Raw genomic sequence first — 25,473 nt, 5'->3', positions numbered from 1 at the left:
CCTCAAGCTTTGCCCAGCCCCTGGCGTCCTTTACTGCAAGGGGTTATAACAGCCTTGAAATGAATCCATATTGCGTTGTGTTTGGTTATTAACATCAAAGGAAGAAGGCACAAGTTGTGACTCTGATTTTTTTTTTTTGTTAAGGAAAATTTAAAAAGATGTTCTTAATGCCTGCTTGATGCTTATAAGTGCTCTCAAGTTTGTTTCTTGCTGGTATGATGGTTTCATTGTTCTTGGCTTGAACTCAGGCAGTTGTAGGAGATAAATGAGCTCCACCACCTTTCTTTAAGTTTAGAGCAAGTTTTCTCACTCTTGACATTTTGCTGGATAATTCTGTGTTATGGGGGCTGCCCTAAGCACCCCAGGATGTTTAGCAGCGTCTCTGAACTCTACCCACTAGATGCCAGTAGCAGCCTCCCAGTTGTGACAACCAAAGATGTTTCCAGTCGCGTTGCCAAATGTGGCGGGGCGGGGGGAGGGGGGGGGAGCTGCACAAAATCACCCCAATTGAGAAGCACTGGTTTAGATAATAGATTCCAATTGGAAGACTCATGCTGTGCAAATGGAGGGCTTTTATTATGATGACATTGTGGCTGCAAATGCATTGCCTTACATGCAAAGGAATTTTTTTTCTTTAAGATAATGTCCCCTCCCCATCTCCATATTTACTGATCTAGGTAACTAATTTTTTATGCTAATAATTTAAGTTTTTTGTTTTTCTTAGAATTACATTAAATATCAAATAAAATGCATGACAAGTTGACAGAGTGAGGGAGGTGGGGAAGACACTGTGTGGGTGGGGGCCAGCTATGCAAGGAAGAGAAAGCTTTATATTAGAATAGATTTTCTTCAGGTAACTTAATTTTGAAGACAGACCTTGTTGTATTTCAAGAAGCGTAGGATGAAAGTTTTATTTAGCATGAAGGTGACTTTGTAAAAAGCAGGAAAAGACACCACTAAACTTAGTTCATATTGAAATAAGAGCTCCTTTTGGAAGCCCGCTCAGTACATTAGCTCTTCGGTGGTCTAGCTCTCCTCCAGATGTTCCTATGACAAACTGCTTTTCCCCGGGTGCCCTTTTGCAGCAGAACCAAAGGGATAGTGAGGGGCTGAGACCTTGAGCCCATATGGGCAATATGAGCTCTGATTTTACTGCCAGTTTCTGCTCTGCAGGGCTGTCAGTTTGGGTGCATTTCACAAGGAACAAGGGACACAAGACCTAATGAAATGCAGCGTATTCTCCTTGGTCCCCTAAGCACTTTGAAAAATTAAGAATATGTTTATTAGCTAGGTATTGATTAGATTGCAATAGCAGGCGCACACATACAGGTGCAAGGAATTGTGGTTTTTCTTTTACATCAGGAGAAAAATAGTTGAAAAATTTACATCCAACAATAATTGCTTGAAAATACCAAATAGCCTCAGGTGCCTTCTCCCCAGGGCAGCTGACCCTGGGAATCTTCCGTGTCTCTTGACTGCCTGCCACTCTTGATCCTGCCAAGGAGTGTAGAAGCCAGGTTGGGCAATGGGGTGTTTCAGATCCACGGACCGCCGCTTGGAGGCTCCAGAAGATGACAGCTTCCAGATGTACGAACCGCCGGATCCGTTTGTTTGGATTATGCACCACAGCTGATGGCGAGATTAACGCTGGCTGGACAAGCTATGGGAGATTTGTCTGGTTTCCACAATGCTGTGTTTATATTTCATTGGGATTTCTCCTTCAAAGCTGACCTCCCCATGACCCCCAGAGCTCTGTCCACTCAGGCCAAGCTGTAACTTGTCTGCCCTTCTTCTCGTGTTGGGGGGTCACAATTGTGCAGCGGAAGGGGCTGCTTTCATGGTTTACCACCCCCCACCCAGCTCCATGCCAGCTGTTCACCCAGATTTAGCCCCAGAAAAGTACTCTTATTTTATGAGGGCAGGAGGTGGGGAGGTGGAGGGGGGTTTGATTTTAAAAGTCTTTTTGGCTTTTAAAACAAATATGGAAATGTTTTTAAATTACTTAAAATTTTTTTTAAATGTTTTATTTATTTTTGAGAGAGAGAGAGAGACCAAGTGCAAGTGGGGGAGGGGCAGAGAGAGGGAGGGAGACAATCCTTAGCAGTCTCCAAGCTGTCAGCAAAGAGCCTGACATGGGGCTCGAACTCACAAACCGTGGCATCATGACCTGAGCTGAAGTTGGCCGCTTAACTGACTGAGCCACCCAGGTGCCCCTAAACTTACTTTAAAGGACACCATATCTAATAGGGGCCGTTTTGCAGAAGTATAGTATTTGACTCAACACTAGTGTGATACTATTTTGAAAAAAAGACATCCCTAAATAATCGCCATACCTGTGTGATTCTGTTATTATAACACTATTTCCTTTGCCCCTCACTGGCTCCCAGAACCTCTTCTCCCAACCCCCCTTTGCTCCCTCCCACCCTTCTTTCCCCCCACAGACTCCTAAACTGCCCTAATCATTTCTTCCCAGTAGATCTCTGGAGTTACTAGTGTGAAATCTGAAATGGTAGTAAATCTGGTTAATCACAAACTGACAGGAGGGAATTAGAACATGTATTATTTCAAACCAGCTGTGGGAGATACCAAATCCCAAGCTGCCATTTGCATCCTTGAGGTTCTTGTCTTGGTAATGGGTGGTACCCGGACCTTACTCTCTGATTGGGTCTTGTCAGCAGAAGATGTACTTCCCCTGTTGAAGAGTCATGGCATCCTATGGACTTTTGAAGTGCCTTCGAATTCATTGACAAATGGAGTGTTAAATAAGTCTTGGTCCCATGTGTTTAATGTGTTGTATGGAGTATGAAGAATTGGGCCCCTTAGCATTTCTTGAGATGGTACGTGAAATGTAAGCCAATACATTCCAACCCAGGCACCATACTTCAGGCTTTCCATGGATGGAACCCTCACCAAAGGCAAAAGGAACATGGTGCTTGGGCATAGATGGAAGAGGACAGATTTCCTTATCCAAACTTTGGCCGACTCGGCAGCATTAGATGGTCCATCCCACATGAGAGGTCCCAGAGAGCAGAGGGTTTTGCTCATGAAGGCACTTCCAGCAGTTCATACGGAGAAAGCTCCCTGGGATTTTCTTAGTGGGAAGCTTCCCTGACTACACAGATACCATCAGGGTCGTCAGGATATAAGCACTTTTATTACTTGTTCTCTGCTTTCGAACTTTGAGTTTGGGCCCTTCATCATAAGACCTATTTATTGGATTTGTTTCTCTTAAACTGGATTTAGGATTGTGTTTCTCTTTAAATGGCAGTTTGTTTTCCTACATGTATGTATCTTTAGATTTGACACAAATAATTTCATCTTCCAAAACAGTAGAATGCTGCATTGGGAAACTGCTTGACTGTCATAGAGATTTTTAGGAAAGATGCATCCTGTCCACAACCTTTCAAGACTCTGACTATTTTGTTGTATTTGGGTTCAGAGCATAGCTGGAAAAACAGCTGTCATGTGTTAGGGAAACTGTGTCGTTTGTGGGCAGTCAGGCACCTGCTCATGAGTGACAAGTTAGTTGTTGGGGAGATTTATAATGTGGATGTAGGGCCCTATTTCTAGAAACCCAGTTGTGAGTTGACCCAGATAGTCCACACTGCATGTGGGTCCCAGAACACCACTGGCTATGAAGGTGAGGCTAGTGAGAAGCAAGTCTCCGTACCACAGCACAAGCTTGATTTATTCTCGTTAGGATAAATGAAAAGAAGCAGTAGGTTTCCCCAATTTATCAACCAACATAGTTTTCAGTTATTGATGAAACACGTACAAAAGCAAGCAAAAGGAACTGGAAGTAGGCTTTGTTAAGTCAGTGTGCATGATTTTTTTCCCCTTAAATCATTGCTTAAGGGCTTCTGGCCCCTAGCTCAGGAATCCTGCCCAAAAATGCCAGATGTATTACACAGTCAAGTACTGCAATGTAAACACTGCTCTGTGCCATGAGGCAGGGTGGTCCATCTCCTATTAAAGAAGAGCGAGAGATTGAGAGGGAAAGAGAGGTAAGCCCTCTGCAGTGGCACAGTTGTGGTCGTGTTGTTTGTGTTTTTGGCTGCAGAGTCAAGATTTGGAAGTACAAAAACCTAGATGAATTAATACTTTTTACTGGCAAAGAAAAGCAGCTTGAATTGGGATGCCAAAGAGAGCACGATGTGGCTTGGATAATGTTGCTTCATTGGGTCAGATAAGTTTATAAAATGTTGAACCGAATGGGGAGGGGCTGATAGGAACGAAGCTGTTGTTTTCATAGCAGCATCTGTGAGCATCACCCTTTTCATCTGCTGTGAGCTCAATTGAAAGGTGAGTGAAGTAAGGCAGGGAGAGACCAGCTTCTTTCACCCCCCTCTCCCGTGTATAAGAAAGCCTCCTGGCTTGGTGCACCTTCTGTGTGTAAACCTAAGAGGTATAACAAAGCTTCTCTGGTGTTTTGTAGCACTGGGGGGGTGGGGGGGGGGTGGGGGGTGGGGTAGCCCAAGATCTATGTTGCAGAATAAATGGCCTTCCAGTTTGCTCCCAGTTCCTAGATTTCAGTAAAGCAGCTACTAATGATGTTCATTTGGAGGTAAGAAAGTAACTGGACACTTTGAGCCACCCCTCCAAGTACAACTTATTTTACAGTGCTGCGGGCAACCCAAGGAAATTGGAACACCTAGGCATTAGCTGTACATCCAAATAATCTAATACTAAGCAGTCCTTAGCCTTACTAACTTTAGGATGTTTAAACATTAATATGAAGGTATTTTGGGAGTTAGGAGGAAATGGGGTTTCAGTTTGAATTTGGGGAGTTGTTAAAACAACTTGCAACCTGCAATAATATTATCCTGATTTTAGAAATCCATTCTGTAGAGTGATCTGAGAAAATTGCTTTTAGAAACAAGGATGGGAAACAGGCGTTTTGAGATTCAGGAAAATGCAGGCTTCTTGACTCTGGCTCTCCCCCCACCTCCCTCCAGCACTTTTTTTTTTTTCTGTTTTGAACTCTCCCATCTCCCCACCCCCATTCCCTGATTTCCTTTGCTCCTTTAGTGGGGAAACCAGGAAATTTCACAAAATAGACATAAATATCACACAGTGTCTTTTGAAATAAAAGCATTCTAAGAGAATAACAAAAGAATTTTCCCTAGTTGCCTAAGAAATTATTTCTTCTCTTACCTGACTTTTCTCCATGAGGTTCATACATTGTTGCACTAAGTTTAAAAATGATAAATATGATGCCATCATTTTAGGCTACACATGATCCAGAAAAAAAAATTGCACGTTTAATATGTTGCTTAATTGCAAACAAAGCTTGCAATTTGAGAGAATTGGGATTAGGGCTAAATATCTATTAACTGCTCTTTCTAGAGATTTGGGGAATAGGATGACCCTTTTTTTTTCTTTTTTTTTTTTTTTAAATAGGCTACAGTTTCACATGGCTCCCAAAAGAAATCTCTCTCCCTTTTTGTTTCCCACACCAATTGATTTATCATTTTGCTTGCAAGCAGATCCAGAATGTTAGGGCAAGAACACACTCACTTTTTTCTCGTAACTTTTTTGTTGCGGACCGAAACCAGTTGACTTGAATAAATTTTTCTGAGGCCTGAATGTAGCCAGCAACGTGGAAAAATCTTGCCATTCAGGGCCGTCTGAATGTACATTTCAGCCACACAGTAAGCTGCATTGGTAGGCACTGGACTGCTAAATACAACCATTTTTCGCAGCAGCGAGTTAGACAGGTGATTAGCATAATTAGCACCGAGCAGCTATACATATGGTAATGCTGAGTGTGTAAATGCCAGCTGCGGTGTAAAATTTATGTCAGGGGTCGGCAGGGCTGTGCGAAAGTATTGTGTTCCAGCTGCAGGTCAGGGCCGCCAAAGCTTACCTCCTTTTCTCTTGTTGGTGAATACGCCAAACAGAAGAGAAAGACAGAAATATAACAGATACGGCTTTGATGGAACAGCCCAGTTCTGTGCAAGAAGGACTGTTCTATAAAACACACACATACACACACCCTTGCACACACTTGCAGAAATCCCGTTGCTTTCTCTACAAATCGTGTTTACTTCATGCAGGGTGCACGTAAGCGGCAGCCAGGATGCGGGTTTGGGGAGGTACAAGGACCAAGTGATTTTTCTGGGAGGAAAAGTTTCAGTCACTGAATTCTTACAAGGCGTTAAGAGTTGTTCTGTTTCTTTCCATCCTCTTGCTGACCGCCCCCACCCCCGACTCCTGCCCACATTGTTTTCCTTCAAATTAAATGGGAACACCCCTACCTCCCCCACCCCCACCCCATGGGATAGGACTGTAATATAAGGTTCCAACAGCAAGACTCTCTTCCCAAATTGCTTGACTGGTTTTAGCAAAGGACTAGAAGTTCCTTTGTGTTGTTTTTCTGGGGCAGCTCTGCTCACCACTTCACTGCCACTATCAGACCCATGACATCCTTTATAGATAAGAAAAGAATCAGTAGGGCTCTTGCTGGAAAGGAGGACAGTCTTGAATGGTTCACACCCTTGGGAATGCATGATGGGGGAATTTATGGCTGTGACGAGTTCATGAATTTTCTCTGCTGTCCCCTCCCCTTTTTTTCAGTTGGTGGCTATAAGGAGCAGTGGTGGTGACAGAATATAGTTCACACCATGCTGACCTGGTGATGAAACTTCCTCGAGGCACCAGGGGGTCCTTATGCATCAGTCCCTAATCCAGCTAATCCTGATGGCAACAAAATCATGAAAGTGGCCCCCAGGGAGGGTGTGGGAGATAAAGCAGGCCAGCGTGATGTTCCTCAGGGCCCTGGGAGCCTGCATGTGGAGGTGGGGACTCACATTGTCTTCTCCCCTGTGCGTGCTCAAGTAGGAGGCCGGTGCCAAGAGGCCCAGGCCGTATAATGGCAAGAAGACTGTTGAGAGCAGAGAGGTGATGTCAGCCCCACAGAAGCTGAGAGAAGGGAGCTGGGGTTAATGTTATGCAGCAGCCCGAATGCTGGGGTAGAGAGCCCGCAGCCCGGGCAGGCACTTGGCTTTTGTTGTCGTGGTTGTGTTGTGTTCTGTTTTTATTTTTTGAGTGAAGAATTTAGGAGGCCTTAACTAAGGACTTAAAACTTGATAACAACACTGTCTTTGGTCCCTGGGTTCTGCTTCTTGGTCCAGCTTTGCCTCTGAGCATGCTGCTCTGTGTCGAACCCTCCCAGGCTTGCTCAGCTCCTGCAAAAGGACAGGACTTGAGTTTGCATCTACTTGCTTATAGACTGGAGCATTCAGGTGAATCTTGGTAGCGCCTGGGACAGTTCCCAGTGGGGCAAGTGTGCAGTTAGGGATAGAGCAGATCTCCATCCCATTCCAGCCTGCCGGAAGCCAGGAACATTCTTGAGTCCACAGGCTGTGGCTTCACTCGGCCTGTCTTTGAGGGGGCGGGGGGGGGGGGGGGGTTTGACCGCAGCCCTCATTTGCCACAGCAGCAAGTGACCAAAGAAGAATGGGTCTCCTAACAGATGCAGTGTGATCTTGGGAGCTGCTGGCCCTGGAGAGAATACCAGGTGGGGGGAGCTGTGGCAGGCAGCAGGTCCAGTGTGGGCACAGTGCTGGGCTGACCTGATCGTGTCCGACAGGGTGAGCGGGCAGCTTCAGGGAAAGCCATTCAGAGAAGCAGCCTGGGCGGTAACAGATGGCACCACAAACAGCTGGTGTGGGGGCTTGTGGTGGGCACATGCTCAGGCCTGCTACCCCTTCTACCACGTTCCGCCCTCCTCACCACCACCACCCCCCTCAAGCTGTCCCTGGGGAGGTGTGGGGATGTGTCCTGCTCTTGTCTTGTTTTTGTGGTTTTCACTCACTGGGCTCACTTCATGAAGGCAAATTCTCTTTGGGCTATCTGATTCTAGCATTTTCCCATGGCAACACCCAAGGGCACAATCCCACGAGGAGAAAAACAGCCCTGAAGCTTAAGCAGCAGTTGGCTAGTCATGAATAAAAGAGATGGCTGGAAGACTGACTAAAACTCACAGCTCAGGAGTTTTCAGCCAATTGCCCAAATTACGGAATCTTCATTTTTTTCAATTTAGAAAACGAGCTGGTGCTAATAATTTTGCAGTTACACCCTTTGGAGATTTGTAGTTTTTCACCCTCACAATAACTAATCGCAACATTGAAAGAAGGACCTGAAGTAACTAAAGGGGAAGAAAAAAAAATCTCTCTAGAGGCTGTTAGATAATTCATGGGATTAATCAAATGCAAATGCTCCGCTTGCATATACACAGACCCCATTTTCCTAATTGGACTCTGAGTGGGTACTTTTCAGGCTGAAAGGGTCATTTGTTTTGACTGATTGACTTTTTGAGGCTTTGGGGAGAATTAATATCTTATACAGATGACTGCCTGTTCCCAAGGCTCTGTATTGAGGCTGTTCATTCATTTATTCCTCTGACACACTGAGTGTGCGCATGCGCCTGGTGTGCCGAGATAAGTGGGCAGCGGGCGGTGCCTCCCTGAAAGGACTTGGAATTTACTGGGAAAAATACTTCGTTTGGTCCCTCAGATCACCTTTATGTGGATCACAATAAGCTTTTGCTAAAAGTCTTGTGCATGAATGCTGCAGCCGTTTATTAAGCTCTGTGCAGGGGCCATGCTGAAGAATGGTACAAGGTGGGAGAGCATCATGAGGGGAACATCTCTTGTCTACCATGGAATGGAACAGCACTGGCCCAGAGGTATGGACCCCTGGGTGGAATGGTTTCTCACCTGTGCTGGCCCTTCTTTACCTTGGAAAACCATAATGGTTTGATTTAGGGAGGAAAGGATCAGCAGAGCTTGAGCAAGAACTTCTTTGGGGAAGTGATGCTTTTTACCCCAGCTCTTTCAAAGAATTGGTTTAAGCCTCAGATTTCTGGAGAATTTTCAGGTAAAGAGGCCTAAAGCTGTGTACCCTAGTCTCTCTAACCCCCTCCTCCAAATCAGGCCCCTCTGGGGACCCCAAGGAAAATGGGGGGCTGGTACTGCCACCCATGAGTTTCTACTGAAAAAACTATCTCCTCACAGTGGCAGTAAACACTGTGGGAAGCAATGTTGTCCTTTAAGCAAAAATGCCATCCGTTGTCCTGTGTAATACTCTGGTGCAGGTGCATTCTAAAAGCTCTAGCTATGAGCTTGACACAGTCTGGTATATGGAATTCAGGGCTTCTAAACTCATATCCTCAACTAGTGCTCAGAAGCCACAAGGCTCTCTCCAGGCAGTTGGACTAGGGTTGAGGGTCGGTTCCACCTCCTCTCAGCTGGGGGACCTTGGGCAATTGCAGCTACTTTTCCTCTTCTGTAAAATAAGGGTGATGATACATGCCCTGTGATGAATAAGCAACCGAATGAGTGGATGAGTTCAGGGTTTGGGAAATTTCACAACACATTGTTAACACTCACACCAATTTATGAGGTTAGTAGTATCATTTTCATCCCATTTCATAGAGAAGGTTACTGAAGCCCAATTATGTCACAGGGACTCGTCCCAAATCTCAGTGCTGCCTTTCTGGTCCTGGTTCCCACCACCTGACTGTCCAGTCAGCTTGCCCCAGCTTGATGAGGGAACAGCACCGCACTGAGCAAAATATTTATAACTAGGTAAAGAATGAGTGGGAAATGGGTTTGCAGATGAAAAACATACACAAATGTAAAAGGCTATTTCGTGTCCCAGGATCCTGAGATAACATTTTTCATGAGTCTTGTTCAAAGAGTTTGATTGTTATTTTATTGTTAAAAGTTATTGCATTTGGAAGAAGGAAAAGAATATAAGAGGACTTTAGAATTTAATGAATATGCATGTTTTGTTTTGTTTGCGTTGAGCTTTTTAATTCAGATCCCTACCAAGTAGCTTTCTTATTTTTCTCTTTTTGTCACATGGAAGTCTTTAATTATATGGGTTCTTTGCAGAAAAATTAAGAAGTAGTGATAACCCTCAAAAAGGGAAATGGGTAAATATTATCCATAAACCACCACACAGCAGTAGTGGCTGTTCACATGGCTGTCAGCATTCATACATCTACATCACAAATACTGGATCGTATGGTTCATTCTGCTCAGTAGTCGGAAATAATTATGCAGTATTTCATGAACAGATTGTTTTTTAAATAGAAAGGACCTTGACCTTGAACATGGGACAGAGAAGGGAGAAAAACCATCTCCCCCAGACTGCACCTGTAACTTCGGTCGCTTGAAATGGGGTCTGTGGGGCTTCCTGCTGATGGAGCATCACGCTGATGTGTGATGAGGAAGACTCACAAGAAAAGGAACAGCTTTGGGCTGTCACCCCGTTGTGATTTAGGATAGGCATTTGCTAGGGTAGCAAAAATCAGGGGAGTCCATAAAGTTGCTCTGTCCAGAGAGGTTTCTGTTTCTGGTAGCTTGTTCCAGAGCACCTTGGGTGAATACTGATGTAAGACCATACGAACGCTGAGCAGCTTATGACACAGGTACACCCGAGAAGGAGCTAAGTCTACCAGTGCAACCAAATGAATGACATAATTATGGTCTCACCAAGCTCCAGCCACACTGGCCTCCTTTCTCTTCCTGCAGCAAGCCAGACATGAGGGCTTAACAGTTGCTGGTTCCTCTGCCCAGACACTGTCCCCCCCAGCTCATCACAGTCAGCTTAAATGTTACTTCCATTTAGGTCTCCCCAGGCTACTCCATTTGAAGGGGGCTTCCCCCTTCCCCACCACCCAGTAACTATCCTGGCATTACCATCTGTGTTTCCTCCAAGGCACTTGTCATCCCATGAGATTATCCTATTGATTTGTTTGTCTACTGCTTGTGTGCTTCACTGGCCAGCAAGCCTTTTGGAGAACGCACCGGTTCTCACCCCGCATAGCACCCCGCTGTGTAGCACACAGCAGGCACCTTCATATGCTCACTGGGTGAGTGTTAGGACTCTTTGTCAAGTAAAGTGGACAAAACTTTTTAAAAAGTTACCAAATAGTTTTGCAAAAACAATAGATGGAATGTTAAATAAAATATGGCCATGTCATATGTAAAACCGAACTGAACGCTACTGAAAAGTAGGATACAGCATAGGTGCTGGAGGCCATTCAGGGTTTTTGATCTCCAGTTGCTCAATCTACCTATGATGAGAGTCTTGTCTTGGTTGAAAATGATTGTCACATTAGCAAAATATTACATTTATCACTAGAGCAAAGAAATGAAGGAAGAAAAAAATATTTTCAGTTCCAGAGACATGATAGACACCTTTATTAAAAAATATACATCTTTAAATATACATTTTAAAACATCTAAAAAAGTGACACTATAAAGCCCTTGAGGTACGTTTTATATCTTGTAGGAAATAGCATCATTTTTGAAAACCCCTGTAATAAAATAATTGCTCTAATGTGAGGTTGGTCTGGAAGATGTAGATAGTTCTTTTCAGGAGCATGAACCTTGCATTTGATCTCTATTTTTGTGTGCACTCGTCTCTTGGATCCTCACCTTATGGTTTATAGTTAGAGGCAGCTGCTATAAAGCAGGAGAGGTGGGAGGGAGTGTCTGTGGTCCCACTCTGTTGATGTTTGTTTTTACCTCATGGTTGAATTCACCTGAAGCTCTAAGCGTCAGGAAAAATAAAGGAAGTAGGACTTTGTAAGCAGAATGAGGGATCGTGTGCTGTGCCAATGCTTCAGGAGCTGGTAGAAATATAAATGATTTGTAGGTGTGGGGTATTGATGTCATATAGCCAGAAAAAAGGAAGGAGTTGAGCTTTTTTTCAAAAAGGCTATTTGGAGATCTTGGCATGGCAGTCTGTAGCTTTTCAGAAGTGACCTCTGGACTAATAATTGGCTTTTTAGCCTCAAACAGCCTTTTTATCTCCAGAGAATGTGGATTGAGTCTAATTCAGTTCTCTAGTTAATTGCTTGAAATAATACATTGTGATTCCTGCCAGAAGGAGCCAGACCCTGCCTGCAGGCAGCTTTATAAGAGCATCCTGAAAAGGCCTAGGACTTCATGTAAATTTATCCTTTGTTGCAAGTTTCCTATGTTTTCCTGTGGTCTTTCTTTAACTTCAAATTGATTGCAGTATCCTGGGCAATTCCCCAGGGCATTTGTCAAAGTTTTCCGCACAAGAAATCTTAATACTTTCTGTAACTGACTGATAATATCCTTCCCTCTGCCCCTCCCCATTTCTCCTTGCCCCTCCCCGCTCCTTCTTCCTCATCCTCCCCCTCCTCTCTCCTCTTGGACACACCCAACAGTATGTTGGGCCTCACCTCACAGTATTCCGCAGGGGCCTTGGCCATCTGCGTGGACCCACACACATGATACTGCCAGTCTGTGAATCTGGACTAGCTTTCCTAATGAGGGCATTATTTGCTTTTTAGCCTGCCCCCTTGTTTATAAAATATGCCAAGAGAACTAAACAGCCCGCTGTTCCCAGTACTTCCTTACTTGCCCAAACCAAATGTTTATGTCCTTGAATGCTAAACTTGAAGAAAAAGGATTCCTCCTCGTGGGAAAGCTTACCATGATTGCTGAAGGCTCTTTCTACACTGTAGCTGAAGGCCTGTTTTCCAGTAAACATGCAACTTACCAGTGACTTTAGGAACTCTTCAGACTCACTGTTCAGACTCATCAGCTGGCCTTGGAGTGTGTGTGTGTGTGTGTGTGTGTGTGTGTGTGTGTGTGTGTGTGTGTGTTTGTGTGTGTGTGTGTGTGTGTGTAGGGAGGGGGAGAAGGGTAGGGGGTGCTGCTTGCTCTAGGATTGTCTCTCTGCTGCCCTCCTGGGCCCTTCTGGAACAGCCCCTTCCCTGTGACCATATTGGATCAAAGCATGCTCTCCAGAGCACTCCCAACTGCATCCCCGCACACCTACCCTGTTGGGAAGTGACACTCCCCCCCACCCCCCATACCTCCCAGCCAGGTCCAGCATTCTGAGCTTGGCTTATTCTAAAGCCATAGTTGAAATATAACCTAAGACCTGAGAAACAAAACAAAAAGTGTACCTTGTTGCCCTCGCCTGTAGCATGCCCCACTGTGGCCAGCCTCCTGGAGAGCCCGGTGCTACTGGGGCAAGGCTTCTGGGCTTGCAGCAGGTTCAGGATCCCTGGGGAGCTTCTGGAACACAGGCTGCCTGCTCACAGGCAACTCAGAACCTGGTACCTTTGTTTCCGGATGCTGACCAGGTGAGTCTGATAGAGCCAGGATCCAGAGACTGGCTGTCCTGGCCACAGCTGAGACATTTGGTTCCTCTCAAGTACATCTGATGTAAATCACATTATTTATCTTCTCCTGGCAAGTTTTCTGCCGAGCACACATTTGCCACCTTTCTTTGTTTCTTTTTGAGCGGGGAGAAACATTTCCTTGTTACCTTTACTAGATTATTTAGGAGAAGAGTGTAAATTGAAGCCATTTATCTTGAAATGTGCTGCAGGGGCACATTGTTTACACAAGTGAAAGAAATTGTAGCAGGGGTATTTGGTCTGGTCTGCAAGGAAAAGGTGTCTCAAGTTTTCCTTCCCCTTCCCCCTTTATACATATGGCACATTAGTTAGAAGGTGCACAAAGCACGTATGCATTAGGTTTGCATATGCAACAGACAGGACAGTTGTTCATGGCCTTAGTATTTTTTCCGTGTTTTTTTTTTTTAATTGGTGAAATGAACATTGCCAGTAATAATAAAGTGAATGTTATCCCCCAAACATCAGCCCTGCATTTTCATGACCAGAGATAATTTATCCTGTATCCTGCACCTCTTAGTGAGATAACAGAACATGAATTCACGGGGATATTTCTGTTCTAATTGAAACCTGTACATGTTTGTCAGTTGGTGGACGAGTAAGTCGCGAATTAAACTATACTCGCCAGAAGATTGGAGAGGAGGCTATGTTTAATCCTCAGCTCATGATTCAGACCCCGAAAGAAGAAGGTGCTAACGTCCTGACCACGGAAGCTCTCCGACAACACCTGGACTCCGCCCTCCAGGCCAGCAGAGTCCATGTATATATGTACAACAGGTAAGGTGGCGGGAAGAAGCGGCTGGTTTTACTAAATAAGGTTGTGCTGGAAATATGCTTCCAGTGTTCAAGTAGTTTTCTGATAAGTGGGATTTTCTTAAATCTTGAATTTCATTTCTAGAGTTTGGTAACAGATCAAATATGTTATAATGTATTTTCACTAAGTATCTTGGCACTATATACCCAAATGAGTATGAGTTTTCAAGCAGCCATTTGGGTGGCTATACAGCCATTCTGAGGATCTTTCCTGCTTAAGCTATTTTTGGAGCAGTTACATTTTTGAATTGCCTTTAGTCAAAAAGACTGAGAAAAGAGGGGCATCTGGGTGGGGCTCAGTTGGTTAAGCGCCTGACTTCGGCTCAGGTCATGATCTTGTGGTTCGTGGGTTCAAGCCCTGCATCAGGCTCTATGCTGACAGCTCAGAGCCTGGAGCCTGCTTCGGATTCTGTCTCCTTCTCTCTCTGCCCCTATTCCACTCACGCTCTCTCTCTCAAAAATAAATAAACATGAAAAAAATTTGAAAAGAATGAGAAAAATGAAAGACTTTACGTATGGTTACTTTGTATTCACTACAGATATTGACAGCATGTGTCACAAAGCATATAGCGGTTGAGTCACTATGGTGATTTCTTACTGACGGGTAGGCAGATATGGTGGAATTATAATACAGCCTCACAAAATATTTCCCTTTAGCTTCAAAACTAACTTAACAGTGCTGTGGGTATAATAAAAGCATATGAAGAGTTCTGGAACAAAATTGACAGTCCTTCTCTATTTAAACAGTGCATTATTCAGGGCATGGACCACATCATGTCCGTTCTTCCACCCCCAGCATTTAGATCAGAATTTGTTGATTGACTAACTGCCTAGATTGATACATTTGAACTGGATCTTCTCCTTGAACTATTGGGATGACTGTCACTAAACCCTGTTTTCAGGGGACTGCTTACTCAGTTGGCATTTGCCTAACCCCAACCTGTCCCTCACCTCTTAACTGACTGGTTGATGATACAGTTTTTCACAGGGGAGGTGAGGAAGTGCCACTGTATACCTATTCAGAGGCCAGGGAGAATGAGGGGAGAAAATAAAAGGAAAATCTGTACTTGTCCCTGCTACGGTAACCTCCACTCCCCATGGTCTTCACTGGATTGTCTCTAAGACCCATCTAGCTGGAGACAGCACCCTAAGGTCCAGCATGAGTCACATATCTTTGACATGCTCTTGTTTCCTCATCTGTAAAGTCAGTTACTGATCAAGTGTGGTCTATTATCCTCAGGAGGTTCTGAGAACGAGATATATAATGTATGAAAAGGAAAACGTAAGGAGGTATTCTAGCACTCTTGTCAAGCAAACTTGGCTAGTGAGCATATCCCTGATCTTATCAGCACATCCCTCCCATTCTGCAGTGGAAGCAACTCCCCAGGGCGGTTTTGCAGAACTTTCAAGTAGAGGCCCTGCTGGGAATTTGGAAATAAATAAGTTCCAGGGCCACTGAAAGCTGCTGTGACCCATTCTTAACACAATGGGACCCTACCTTGAAGGACTTGTCACTTAGACACTTAAGGAGAAGATGTGTCTGTACAATGAAATTATATTCTTAATCTGAGATGGAAGCAGAGAACTTTTATGTGTTGGAATGAGCTTTAAAGAACACCTAGTTAAACCCATCTCATTTTTTAGACGAGAAAACCAGGAATTAGATTAACTGGACCATTTGTCCAAGTTCATACAATTTTTAAACACTGGAGCCAGTTTTCAAACCCTTTCTTCTGGCTCCAAGCCCAGGGGCTTTTTTAAGGCACAGCCATGACCTCTCAAGCAAGTGTAAATGAGTTCACTGATCAAGTGATATTGACAACCTACTCAGGCTAGATGGTATGTGTTGATGCTATGTGGAGTTCAATATAAACATACACATAGATATATGAGTAGGTGGGTGGGTGGATGGGTGGGTGAGTGGATGGAAGGATGGATGGATAACTTGGGCCCTGCATTAGGAGCCGATGGTCTAGTTAGAAAGAGGAAAGTATCACACCATAGATGGGCATGTACGAAGCCAAACACAGATACTCCCAAGTCCAGGTGCTCCACATATCAGACAGATCAGACCAGCAGTGTTCTGTGGTTCATGAGAAAGGGGTCATTTTCGATAGCCCTGGGCAAAAAAAAAAAAAGCCTAGTGGGAAGGTGTGGCATTTCAGTGAGGACCCTGAGGGATAGATGCGAAGGTTCCACAGGGAAGAGGGCTAAGTCCAGAACATTGCTTTGGGTGACCAATAAAAAAAAAGAAAAAGGAGATGAATAAATAAACTAGAGCAATTTGGAGAGACTCAAAAAAATTTTTTTCTCTTGGATTTCCCATCCCTATACTTTCCAAATTTCTTCTTTTTCAAGTTAAACTCCCTGATACACTTGGAAAGGCATGTGCTTATAGAGCATTTTTCTAGAGATGTCAGAGTTCTATAGTATTCTATAGATAGATGATAGATAATAGAGATAATTGGTGATCAGTATATTTAATAACATTTCTATAGAACAAGAATAAAAAACTGTAAAGTAGGAAATCTGTCTACCTGGCAATGCTGTTTACAGCATTCATGGTTCAGAGCAGAATTCGTTTGGAACACTGTTAATAAGGACGTTAACTGCCAGTAAAAATAAGTCAGTTACGTTTTCCCACCTAAATATATGTTAATACATTATAAACCTTACTAATTAGTCTCCACGTATTTTGAAATTGTGATAATTCAACTGAATTATCTGCCCTGAAGTTGTGCAGTGTATGTAGAAAAGCAGATAATGGCGTAAACAAGATTATTGGGAGAACACTTAAGAAAACAGGACTTTTCAAGTACTTTGGTAGCATTCATTTACATAAACACCCACATGTTAATTACAATTGAGTATTATCTATTCATTAAATTAAGCTTGTTGAGTCTTTACTTGCCAAAAGTTGTGTTCGTTTTGACAGATACCTAAAAGTGATCAAAATTGCAGTTCTTTCTATATGTTCTGTAGTCCTGATTTTGCATGGATTTCCATACTTTATTACAGTGAGAAATGAGAAATGTTTGTCTCTCCTTTCTATTTTAACAGGCAGTGGAAATTGGAACATTTGTGTTACAAATCTGGAGAACTTATCACAGAAACAGGTTACATGGATCAGGTATATTTTCTTTTTTTGCATATAATTCTCAAAAATTCCTCAATGGTATGCATTAGCCTAATATGTGGCCTGTTTTTGTTTTTGTTTTTGTTTTTAACTTTGACAGATAATAGAATATCTTTACCCTTGTTTAATTATCACACCTTTGGATTGCTTCTGGGAAGGGGCAAAGTTACAGTCTGGGACAGCGTACCTACTGTAAGTGTGTGATATCATTTTCTGATGTCTGATTTCTGAACTTTAGAAGGTTTCTGTGATGTTACTTCATCATTGTTTATTCTGTTTCAGTTTTGAACAAGAAATAAAAACATTGAGATTCCATGGGCATGTTTTGAGTGAATAGTTGGGGGAGAGGGGACTTTAGCAGAATGTTTTTCCTCTTTTCAAAAAAAAAAAAAAGTTCTGAAGGCATCATTAAATTTCATTCACTTTTACCAACCTATTTATATGCAAATAAAATGCAAATTATTTCAGAGTATGTATGATTTTTAACTCTTTAATAAGATATTTGCAGTTTTGCTGACCAAGCCCTTCCATAGGTTTAGTTTATTTTTTAAGCAGAGAATTTATTAGTGTGTGCATGTCAGAATTAAACATATTGAGTTAAAGTTCAAGATCTTCCTGTGAAGTAAAATACTAACCTTTCTTTGGATCACATTAATGGCATTTAAGGGGGAAATCCGCTATCTTTGAAGGCCGTGGCAGGGGATGCTTCACAGTTTAGCAGTTGGATATTATACATACCACGTCATTTAAGGAATAATTGTTAATCAGTGTAGACATTTTCAGTTAATTATGCAAGAGTTCGTGCTTGGGTTATTGTTTCTGTCCTAGCTTGCACATATCTGCAAAAGCAATTTGCAGTGGCCATACCCTGACCTTCAGTGTACAGTTTTAGATGGGAAATAAGGGGTTTTGTGTTTTCTGGTTGGGAGATTCTGAATAATGACTTCAGCCTGGTTAAGCAGCTACAGTGTGGTTTGAACCACATAACAGGCAGCCAAAAGCCTTTCTGGTCTGTCAACAGCACAAATTCAAAAGTGAGTGTGGGGGGAAGTGGCCTTGATGGTGGTGATGGCAGAGGCAGTGGGGGGCTTTCGGGGTCGACTGCCAGGCTGTCAGAGAGAGCTCATAAGTGTGGGATTATTAAAGGTAATGGAGATCAAATATTTTGATTGATGACATTTACAAAGCATTTATTAGGCTGGCAAGTGCTAATTTGACATTGTGATTCCTTCTCCCACCCACCCCCCCACCCCCCTAATTTTGGATCTCAGTCTTTTGCTAGGAAGTGCCCTTTGGCTAATTCTGTAGTAGGTATTAAATATGACATATCAGCCAGTAAAGATTCTTTGATCGCTTCATTAATTTACAAGCTCTCTGCTTGGCATTTTTGTTCATGAATTACTTTCCTGACTCAGGTTTGCATACAGATACACTGGAAAGGAGCATTTATTTTGTATGCCAGGGTCCCAGAATTGCAGCACAACCAGAAAGCCTCATACAATCCAGACACAATATATACAATATACGCCGTCTTGGAGGCTTGGGAAAGAGGCTTGGAAGCCTCCTTTCATGGTCTCGCCTCCTAATTTCTTTCACAGAGGTAAGCCTCCTTTGCAGTGGACAAACTTTGACCCTTTGGAATTCCTAGAAGAGTTAAAGAAAATAAACTATCAAGTGGACAGCTGGGAGGAAATGCTGAATAAGGCCCAAGTTGGTCATGGTTACATGGACCGGCCCTGCCTCAACCCGGCTGATCCAGACTGCCCTGCCACAGCTCCCAACAAAAATGCAACCAAAGTGAGTACAGTCCTCGATTCTTCCCTGAGAGAGAAAAACTTGATGTCTTTCCCCCATTTGGAGTTCTATTATTTTCATTTTTAAGATTTGATTCTCAACGACTTTTTTTGTCTATGGAGCTAAGTTTGTTTATAGAGCTAAATTTTGCTGTAAGATTTGCCATACGCCTCTCATTAGCCTTGTTATTAATGTTCTCTCTGAAACAAACAAGCCCTTAAAGCACTGGATTTTAACAAGGCATGTGACCTGCCTACTGATTCCCGTAATTATGTGGCTGTCTTTTTATTTTAGCCTCTTGATGTGGCCCTTGTTTTGAACGGTGGATGTCATGGATTATCCAGAAAGTATATGCACTGGCAGGAGGAACTGATTGTGGGTGGCACAGTCAAGAATAGCACTGGGAAGCTTGTCAGGTAATCCAACATATGGAGGAAAAATCCAAGCCGTCTATTTTTTGTCCTTTCCTCAGAAACCACTTCCCTTCTGACATCTGCAAGTGTATTTGCATTAATACCTAACTGTTATCCTAGCTAGCCGCCTGGTGTAATAGAATCTTAGGAAATATTACTGGACCAGACCAGCTTGAAAGAACACCTTGTGGGGAATTTTTCAAGAGGAGATTTGTTGTTTTCATTGAGACTCTAGTTAGTGACTACAGGTTTTTAGAAGACCTGTCAGGTAGAGGATCAGGACAAGTGTAACGTGGGCAGAAAACATTGGTCATAGCCAGTGGGGTGAAATGCTGTGACAGCTAAACAAGAATGATCCTCTGTGCACTCGCGGACTCTGCTCCGGCAAGCGTCAGGCTCTCCGTCTGAGATCTGTCCCTTGGGAGAGCCGTCGTCTGGGATTTCTGCACAGGCAAGCACGCAGCGCTGAGCCCAGCATATCTGGTCAAGCTATCTACTCCCCGACCCTTCCTGTTTCACTGAATAGGAAACTGAGAAAGGAAATTGCCTATTAATTTAATTTCGGGGTATATCTGTAAAAGGTTTTGTAAGGTTACACCTTTAATATGGTACATCAATCTATTAAATAAAATAACCATCAGGTCCTGTTTAATGGAAACATGTGCTCACATAGAAGGAGAGAATGGCCACAAGTGAGTTGGGGGTGCTTGTTTGTGATTCTAAGCAGTGAGAACTACTTCCTGGAAATGCTGATGTTGTGTCTTTACCACCCATCACAGTGCCCATGCCTTGCAGACCATGTTTCAGTTAATGACTCCCAAGCAAATGTACGAACACTTCAAGGGGTACGAGTATGTGTCACACATCAACTGGAACGAGGACAAGGCAGCAGCCATCCTGGAGGCTTGGCAGAGGACGTACGTGGAGGTAAATCGCCAGTATTCCGACGCCTACCTTTGAATCTGGGTACAAACCCCTTAGTTACTAAATACTTCATTGTAGTAATGTTTTAAAACATTTTTTTTTCATTAGAATTTATTTTCAAAGCAAATTGTCATTTTGGGTACTTGGTGGGATGGAAACTTTTCTTCCTTTCCTAGATAGACATTGAAAATCTTAATGTCTGGGTGATGCTAATTCTAATTGGGATGCCTGAAATATTCTGAGTAACCAGTTGTGAACTCCAGAACTAAGGCATAACAGTGTTTAAAACAACAACAACAACACTTGGTTAGCAAGAAAAGGTGTCTGGAAAACATTAGCAAGGCATAGAATCTATTCACAGCTGCAGTCCCCTTGGTTAGGTCATATGACAGGAGCTGGCCTTTGTTTCCCAAGCAGTGACCTCTGCTGAGCTGCATGTGACCTTTTAAAAGTGGCCAGCAAACAAAGTGGGGAGGAGTCACCACAGGAATGAGTTGTTTTAGATTAGTGGGGAGCCGAGGGGACCCACAGATCAGTTGTACAGTGGCAGAGAGGTGAATGGGTGGAGTAAATAAAGCTTGGAGTGGGCTTCAAGGATTCTGGCTCACCGCAGCACCAGATTCTCACCTGATTAGCAATGGCCTTCATTGTTCCAGGCCCAGGGTCATTTCATGTTAGTCCAAGTTCAAACCTGGATCATGTAGAACTCTTTAATGCATCAGAAAAAAGTGAGGGTTGAGTGGAGGGGGCATGTCCCCCAAGATCTGTGCTGTCAAAGCCCATTGAAGCTTTAATTCCGTGTCGGACTTTATCCTTATGTTGTGACCACAGGTAGTTCATCAAAGTGTCGCCCCGAACTCCACACAGAAGGTGCTTTCCTTTACCACGACGACCCTGGACGACATCCTCAAGTCCTTTTCTGATGTCAGTGTCATCCGAGTGGCCAGTGGCTACTTACTGATGGTAACAGTCAATTCAGTTCTCCTGGGGGATGGGGCGGTTGGTTTGGTTTTTAGTTTTTATCTTTCCATGACCGCTCCTGCTTTTTAACTGCTCTTAACACACACGTGCATCCAAGACAGAGAGAGCTCTGCTTCGTAACGGTTTCAAAAGTGGTCGTGTAAAGCGTTTTCTCCCATTTGTAGTTTGCCCATCTCTGACTCATATCATTTCATGTGATGTCTGTAATGTAAATTTTTTGTTGTTGTTGGATTCAATAAGTTCTACTTTTTGATTTGGGGTGATGGGTGGGGGAAAACATTAGAATCCTTACACATTCTAATGTTTGGCTTTTGTTTTGTGTCTCCCCCCACCGCCCCCCATCCCCCCTTGTTCCTTCACCTGCCCCCCACCCTGTGGTTCTGCTCGCAGCTTGCCTATGCCTGTTTAACCATGCTGCGCTGGGACTGCTCCAAGTCCCAGGGTGCCGTGGGGCTGGCTGGCGTCCTGTTGGTTGCACTGTCAGTGGCTGCAGGATTGGGCCTGTGCTCATTGATCGGGATTTCCTTTAACGCTGCAACAACTCAGGTACTAAAGGAGCCATCCATCCACTGTTTATTGACAAACACCCCTCCCCAGGCTTAGCCCTGCGGCCTCCTATGTGTCCCTGTCACCTAAAGAGTCTTCCGTCCTTTGCCACCAAGATGCCACACTTCGGGGGAGGGGGCTGCTGCCTCAAAGTGGAGCTCTTGGCAGTGGGGGGTGGGGGGGTGGGTCTGAGTGGGCTTGTTGCTTGGTTGAGGCACTTCACTTATCAGTGAAATTAAGACCATTTATTAGAGCCATGGTTCCCAAACTTAGGTGTTTGCTAGAGTCACCTGGAGGGCTTGGACAACTCAGACTGCCCGACTCCACCCCCAGAGTTTCCAATCATCACTTCTCAGTGATGCTGGTCCAGGGCTCATGCTCTGAGATCTGCTGCTTTCCATGAGTCAGATTCTTTCTCATTTATTAATTTTAAAAAATATAACGGAGCTTAGAAATAGAAATGCACAAGATCTCCTGTGCGCTAAAACAGCTCGATCTGGGGGATTTAAGCCTCAGATAAAACTAGATTCAATGGTGTGAGCTGTCCTTTGGGGAGCTTGGGGGGGGGGGCTCTGGGGGTAGTGTTTTCAAGGGCTCGGGAGTGGTCAGAATTGGGCTTCACGCATCTAATCTGCTGCCCTTTGTTTTTGCTGCAGGTTTTGCCATTTCTTGCTCTTGGTGTTGGTGTGGATGATGTTTTCCTTCTGGCACATGCATTTAGTGAAACAGGACAGAATAAAAGAATCCCTTTTGAGGTAATAGAAAAGAAAAAGAAGAAAGCTTTGGGGACAGCCAAACTCCCCTCTGTTCTTGAGTTTTTGTCCTCTAATTTTCTGTAATCTGGCCCAATAAATATTTCAGTCCCAAGTCAGTGACGTGGTACTGGCTCTAAATAAGTAAAAGAAGTTAGAAGAATCTCAGAACACTCATTCTAAGGCCCAAATTTGCTTTTCTGTTTTGTGTGTGTGTGTGTGTGTGTGTGTGTGTGTGTGTGTGTGTGTGTCTCACTTTGTCCCCATCACACCCTCCCCCACACCTTTTTTTTTTTCAAGTTTATTTATTTTGAGAGAGAGCAATCGAGGGAGGGGCAGAGGGAGAGAAAGAGAGAAAGAACCCCAAGCAGGCTCCACACCTTCAGCACACGGCCCAGTGTGGGGCTCGAACTCATTAACCTTGAGATCATGACCTGAGCTGAAATCAAGTGAGGACATTTAACTGACTGACCCACCCAGGTGCCCCTCCCCCACACCTTTTAAATCTGAAAATTTTACTTAAATCATTATCTTGCATTATCTCTGTGCTTTGGATGTCAGAGCCATGAACAACACATAACCATGTAGATAATCCTGAGAACTTTCTCAATGCCAGTGTTAGGGGGTAAGGCAGAGATCGCCCTTTCTTTCTTATACCCCAATGTCAGCATTATCGACTCTCTGCTGTCTTACTTTGTCATGTATGTGAATTGTTCACACGGTCTGTGCTCTGAGGGCACCCTGCCCTGTGCAGTTTTCAGCACTGTGGTTTCTCATGCTCAGGACAGGACTGGGGAGTGCCTCAAGCGCACGGGAGCCAGCGTGGCCCTCACATCCATCAGCAACGTCACTGCCTTCTTCATGGCTGCATTGATCCCGATTCCCGCTCTGCGGGCGTTCTCTCTACAGGTGAGTCTCCAGTGATGAAACCTATGGTGAGCACCCCACGTTGACTTTTCTCCATTAACACGCCTCCAGTCCTACTGTAGCATATACCATATGGAGCTCGTGTGGGTGGGTGCTTCTTTAAGCCATAACCCTCACAGTCCCCCTAAAATACAGCCCAGGGTTCTTCCCTTCCTTTTAGTCCTGTAGCCCAGATGCCTGTGGCCTGGGTGTCCTCAAGACCTGGTGCCTTAGGGAGCGGCTCTTTCCTTTACAGTTAAACTAAAATGACACCAGAGCTGCTCCATATAGGATGCCAGGAAGCCCCTGCTCCAGATATCCAGAAGTCCTCTGGTCTCATCCACAGTGTGGCCAGCTTCTGGCCATCCCTGCTTCGAAATCCCACTCAGTTTCTGTGCTTACCCCAACATGCCACCCTCTATTTCCCTAAAGCAGCCTCAACACAAGGCAGTTGTACAGAACACACTTCATTGACTATGAAGACGAGCTTGCAGTATAGACCAGGCTAGGCGATCACTTAGAATTGAACACATGGGGGTTATAATGGGTGCAGATCCTCCCCCACTCCTGCAGTCCAATCTACACATAACATTTTTTTTTCTGAGAGAGAGAGAGAGGCAGAAGGAGAGGGGGAGAGAATCTTAAGCAAGCTGCACGTCCAGCACAGAACCCTTCATGGGGCTCAATCTCACAACCATGCAATCATGACCTGAGTCAAAATCAAGAGTCTGATGCTTAACCTGCTGAGCCACCGAGGTGCCCCTGCGTATAATTTTTGACTCTCCCCAAACTTAACTAATAGCGGCTATTGACTGGAAGCCTTACTGATAACATAAACAGTCAATTAACATATATTTTATGTTCCGTGTGTTATATACCGTATTCTTACAGTAAAGTAAACTAGGGAAGGAAATGTTATTAAAATCCTAAGGAAGAGAAAGTACTTTTACAGTGCTGTACTCTATTTATTGAAAATAGCCTCCAAGTGGACCTGTCTAGTTCCAACTTTAGTTGTTCAAGGTCCGGCTGTATTAGCTTCCACTGTGCAGATGTATTGGCCACCCTCTGCCTGCAGGGGGTTCATTGGTGGGCCCTTGCTTGCCACCTTTCTCCCTAGTTCCCCCACAGTCTCTTCTGTCCTCTCCTCTGCCTTCTTTTGGTCTCCTCGTCCCCTCTCAGGCTGCACAAAAAGACTCAGAATTCCTTTCCCTTCCTTATGCGGAGCAGTTTGGCTTCTGCATTGTTCTCCTTCCAAACTAGGCCCTTTCAAAGCACCAAGATATTTTTTGAACAAAGAGCCAGCTTATGTGAACGGTAGGAATGGAGAGCTCCCTGGGCTGGGGCCACAGCAATGGTCCATTCTATGCTTGGCCTGCAGTGCCGGTATCGCCCTTCAGCTGCTTGAAGCCCCCAGGGATCCGGAAATCGATCAGCACAGCAGGTGAAAGCTCACCGCCCAGTTTGAGATGTGGCCTTCCTGAGCCCGAGATGGTTTTGGGTTTTGATGTCTCAAAGACGTTATTGCAGTTTTGTGAATTAAATTCAAATTTTACCTTTCTTTTTCTCTTACAGTGTGATGCGTAATTTATGAGATGGCCAGGTTTTTAAAGGAAACTACCTTTGGTGTCACTTTTTAAGCCTTATTACATCCGTCTTCTTCATGTTGCTTTACTCTTGTAAATCACCAAAAGGTGATTGTGACCAGGAAGAGAAACGGACAGATGATAAATTATGTTTCTCTTTATACTTTGTCAACACGCTTCGCTCTTCTGTAGTCTTCATATTTGAATTTCACTTCACTAATGGCTAATAAAGACCTAAGCAAGTAATGATGCTACTGCATTTGGGATGCTAGACTTACTTAATATTTAGTGTAAGACAAGACATGAAAAAAATTTTTATACCAGTCACTATGACCACCACCCCCAAAAGAAAAAGGGTTTATTACAAAAATATATATAAAAATAGAAGCAGTAAGTGAATTAATGAATAAAGGTAAGCCTTTAATGACCAAAG

The 25,473-nt window shown here is 44.0% G+C and overlaps 1 protein-coding gene across 5 annotated transcripts in view; it reads left to right on the top strand.

The window, feature by feature from the left end:
• The window catches only part of PTCH1 (patched 1), a 71,533-nt gene that overhangs the window by 15,608 nt on the left and 30,452 nt on the right, over window positions 1-25,473 (top strand). For 4 of the 5 annotated variants that reach the window (XM_019423442.2, XM_019423440.2, XM_019423444.2 and 1 more), the window contains 10 exons: window positions 13,780-13,969; window positions 17,066-17,135; window positions 17,242-17,333; window positions 18,740-18,938; window positions 19,230-19,351; window positions 20,128-20,275; window positions 21,104-21,235; window positions 21,644-21,799; window positions 22,456-22,554; window positions 23,335-23,460. In XM_019423442.2, the coding sequence (XP_019278987.1) occupies window positions 13,780-13,969; window positions 17,066-17,135; window positions 17,242-17,333; window positions 18,740-18,938; window positions 19,230-19,351; window positions 20,128-20,275; window positions 21,104-21,235; window positions 21,644-21,799; window positions 22,456-22,554; window positions 23,335-23,460 (1,334 nt within the window). The remainder of the gene's footprint in view (window positions 1-13,779; window positions 13,970-17,065; window positions 17,136-17,241; window positions 17,334-18,739; window positions 18,939-19,229; window positions 19,352-20,127; window positions 20,276-21,103; window positions 21,236-21,643; window positions 21,800-22,455; window positions 22,555-23,334; window positions 23,461-25,473) is intronic. The other variant, XM_019423441.2, reaches the window with a different exon arrangement.

The sequence above is a fragment of the Panthera pardus genome, unplaced genomic scaffold, assembly GCF_024362965.1.
Source record: "Panthera pardus isolate Hobbes unplaced genomic scaffold, ASM2436296v1 HiC_scaffold_20, whole genome shotgun sequence".
Classification (NCBI taxonomy): Eukaryota; Metazoa; Chordata; class Mammalia; order Carnivora; family Felidae; genus Panthera; species Panthera pardus.
The sequence above is the reverse complement of the archived record's forward strand: the minus strand, read 5'-3'. Positions and strand labels throughout refer to the sequence as shown.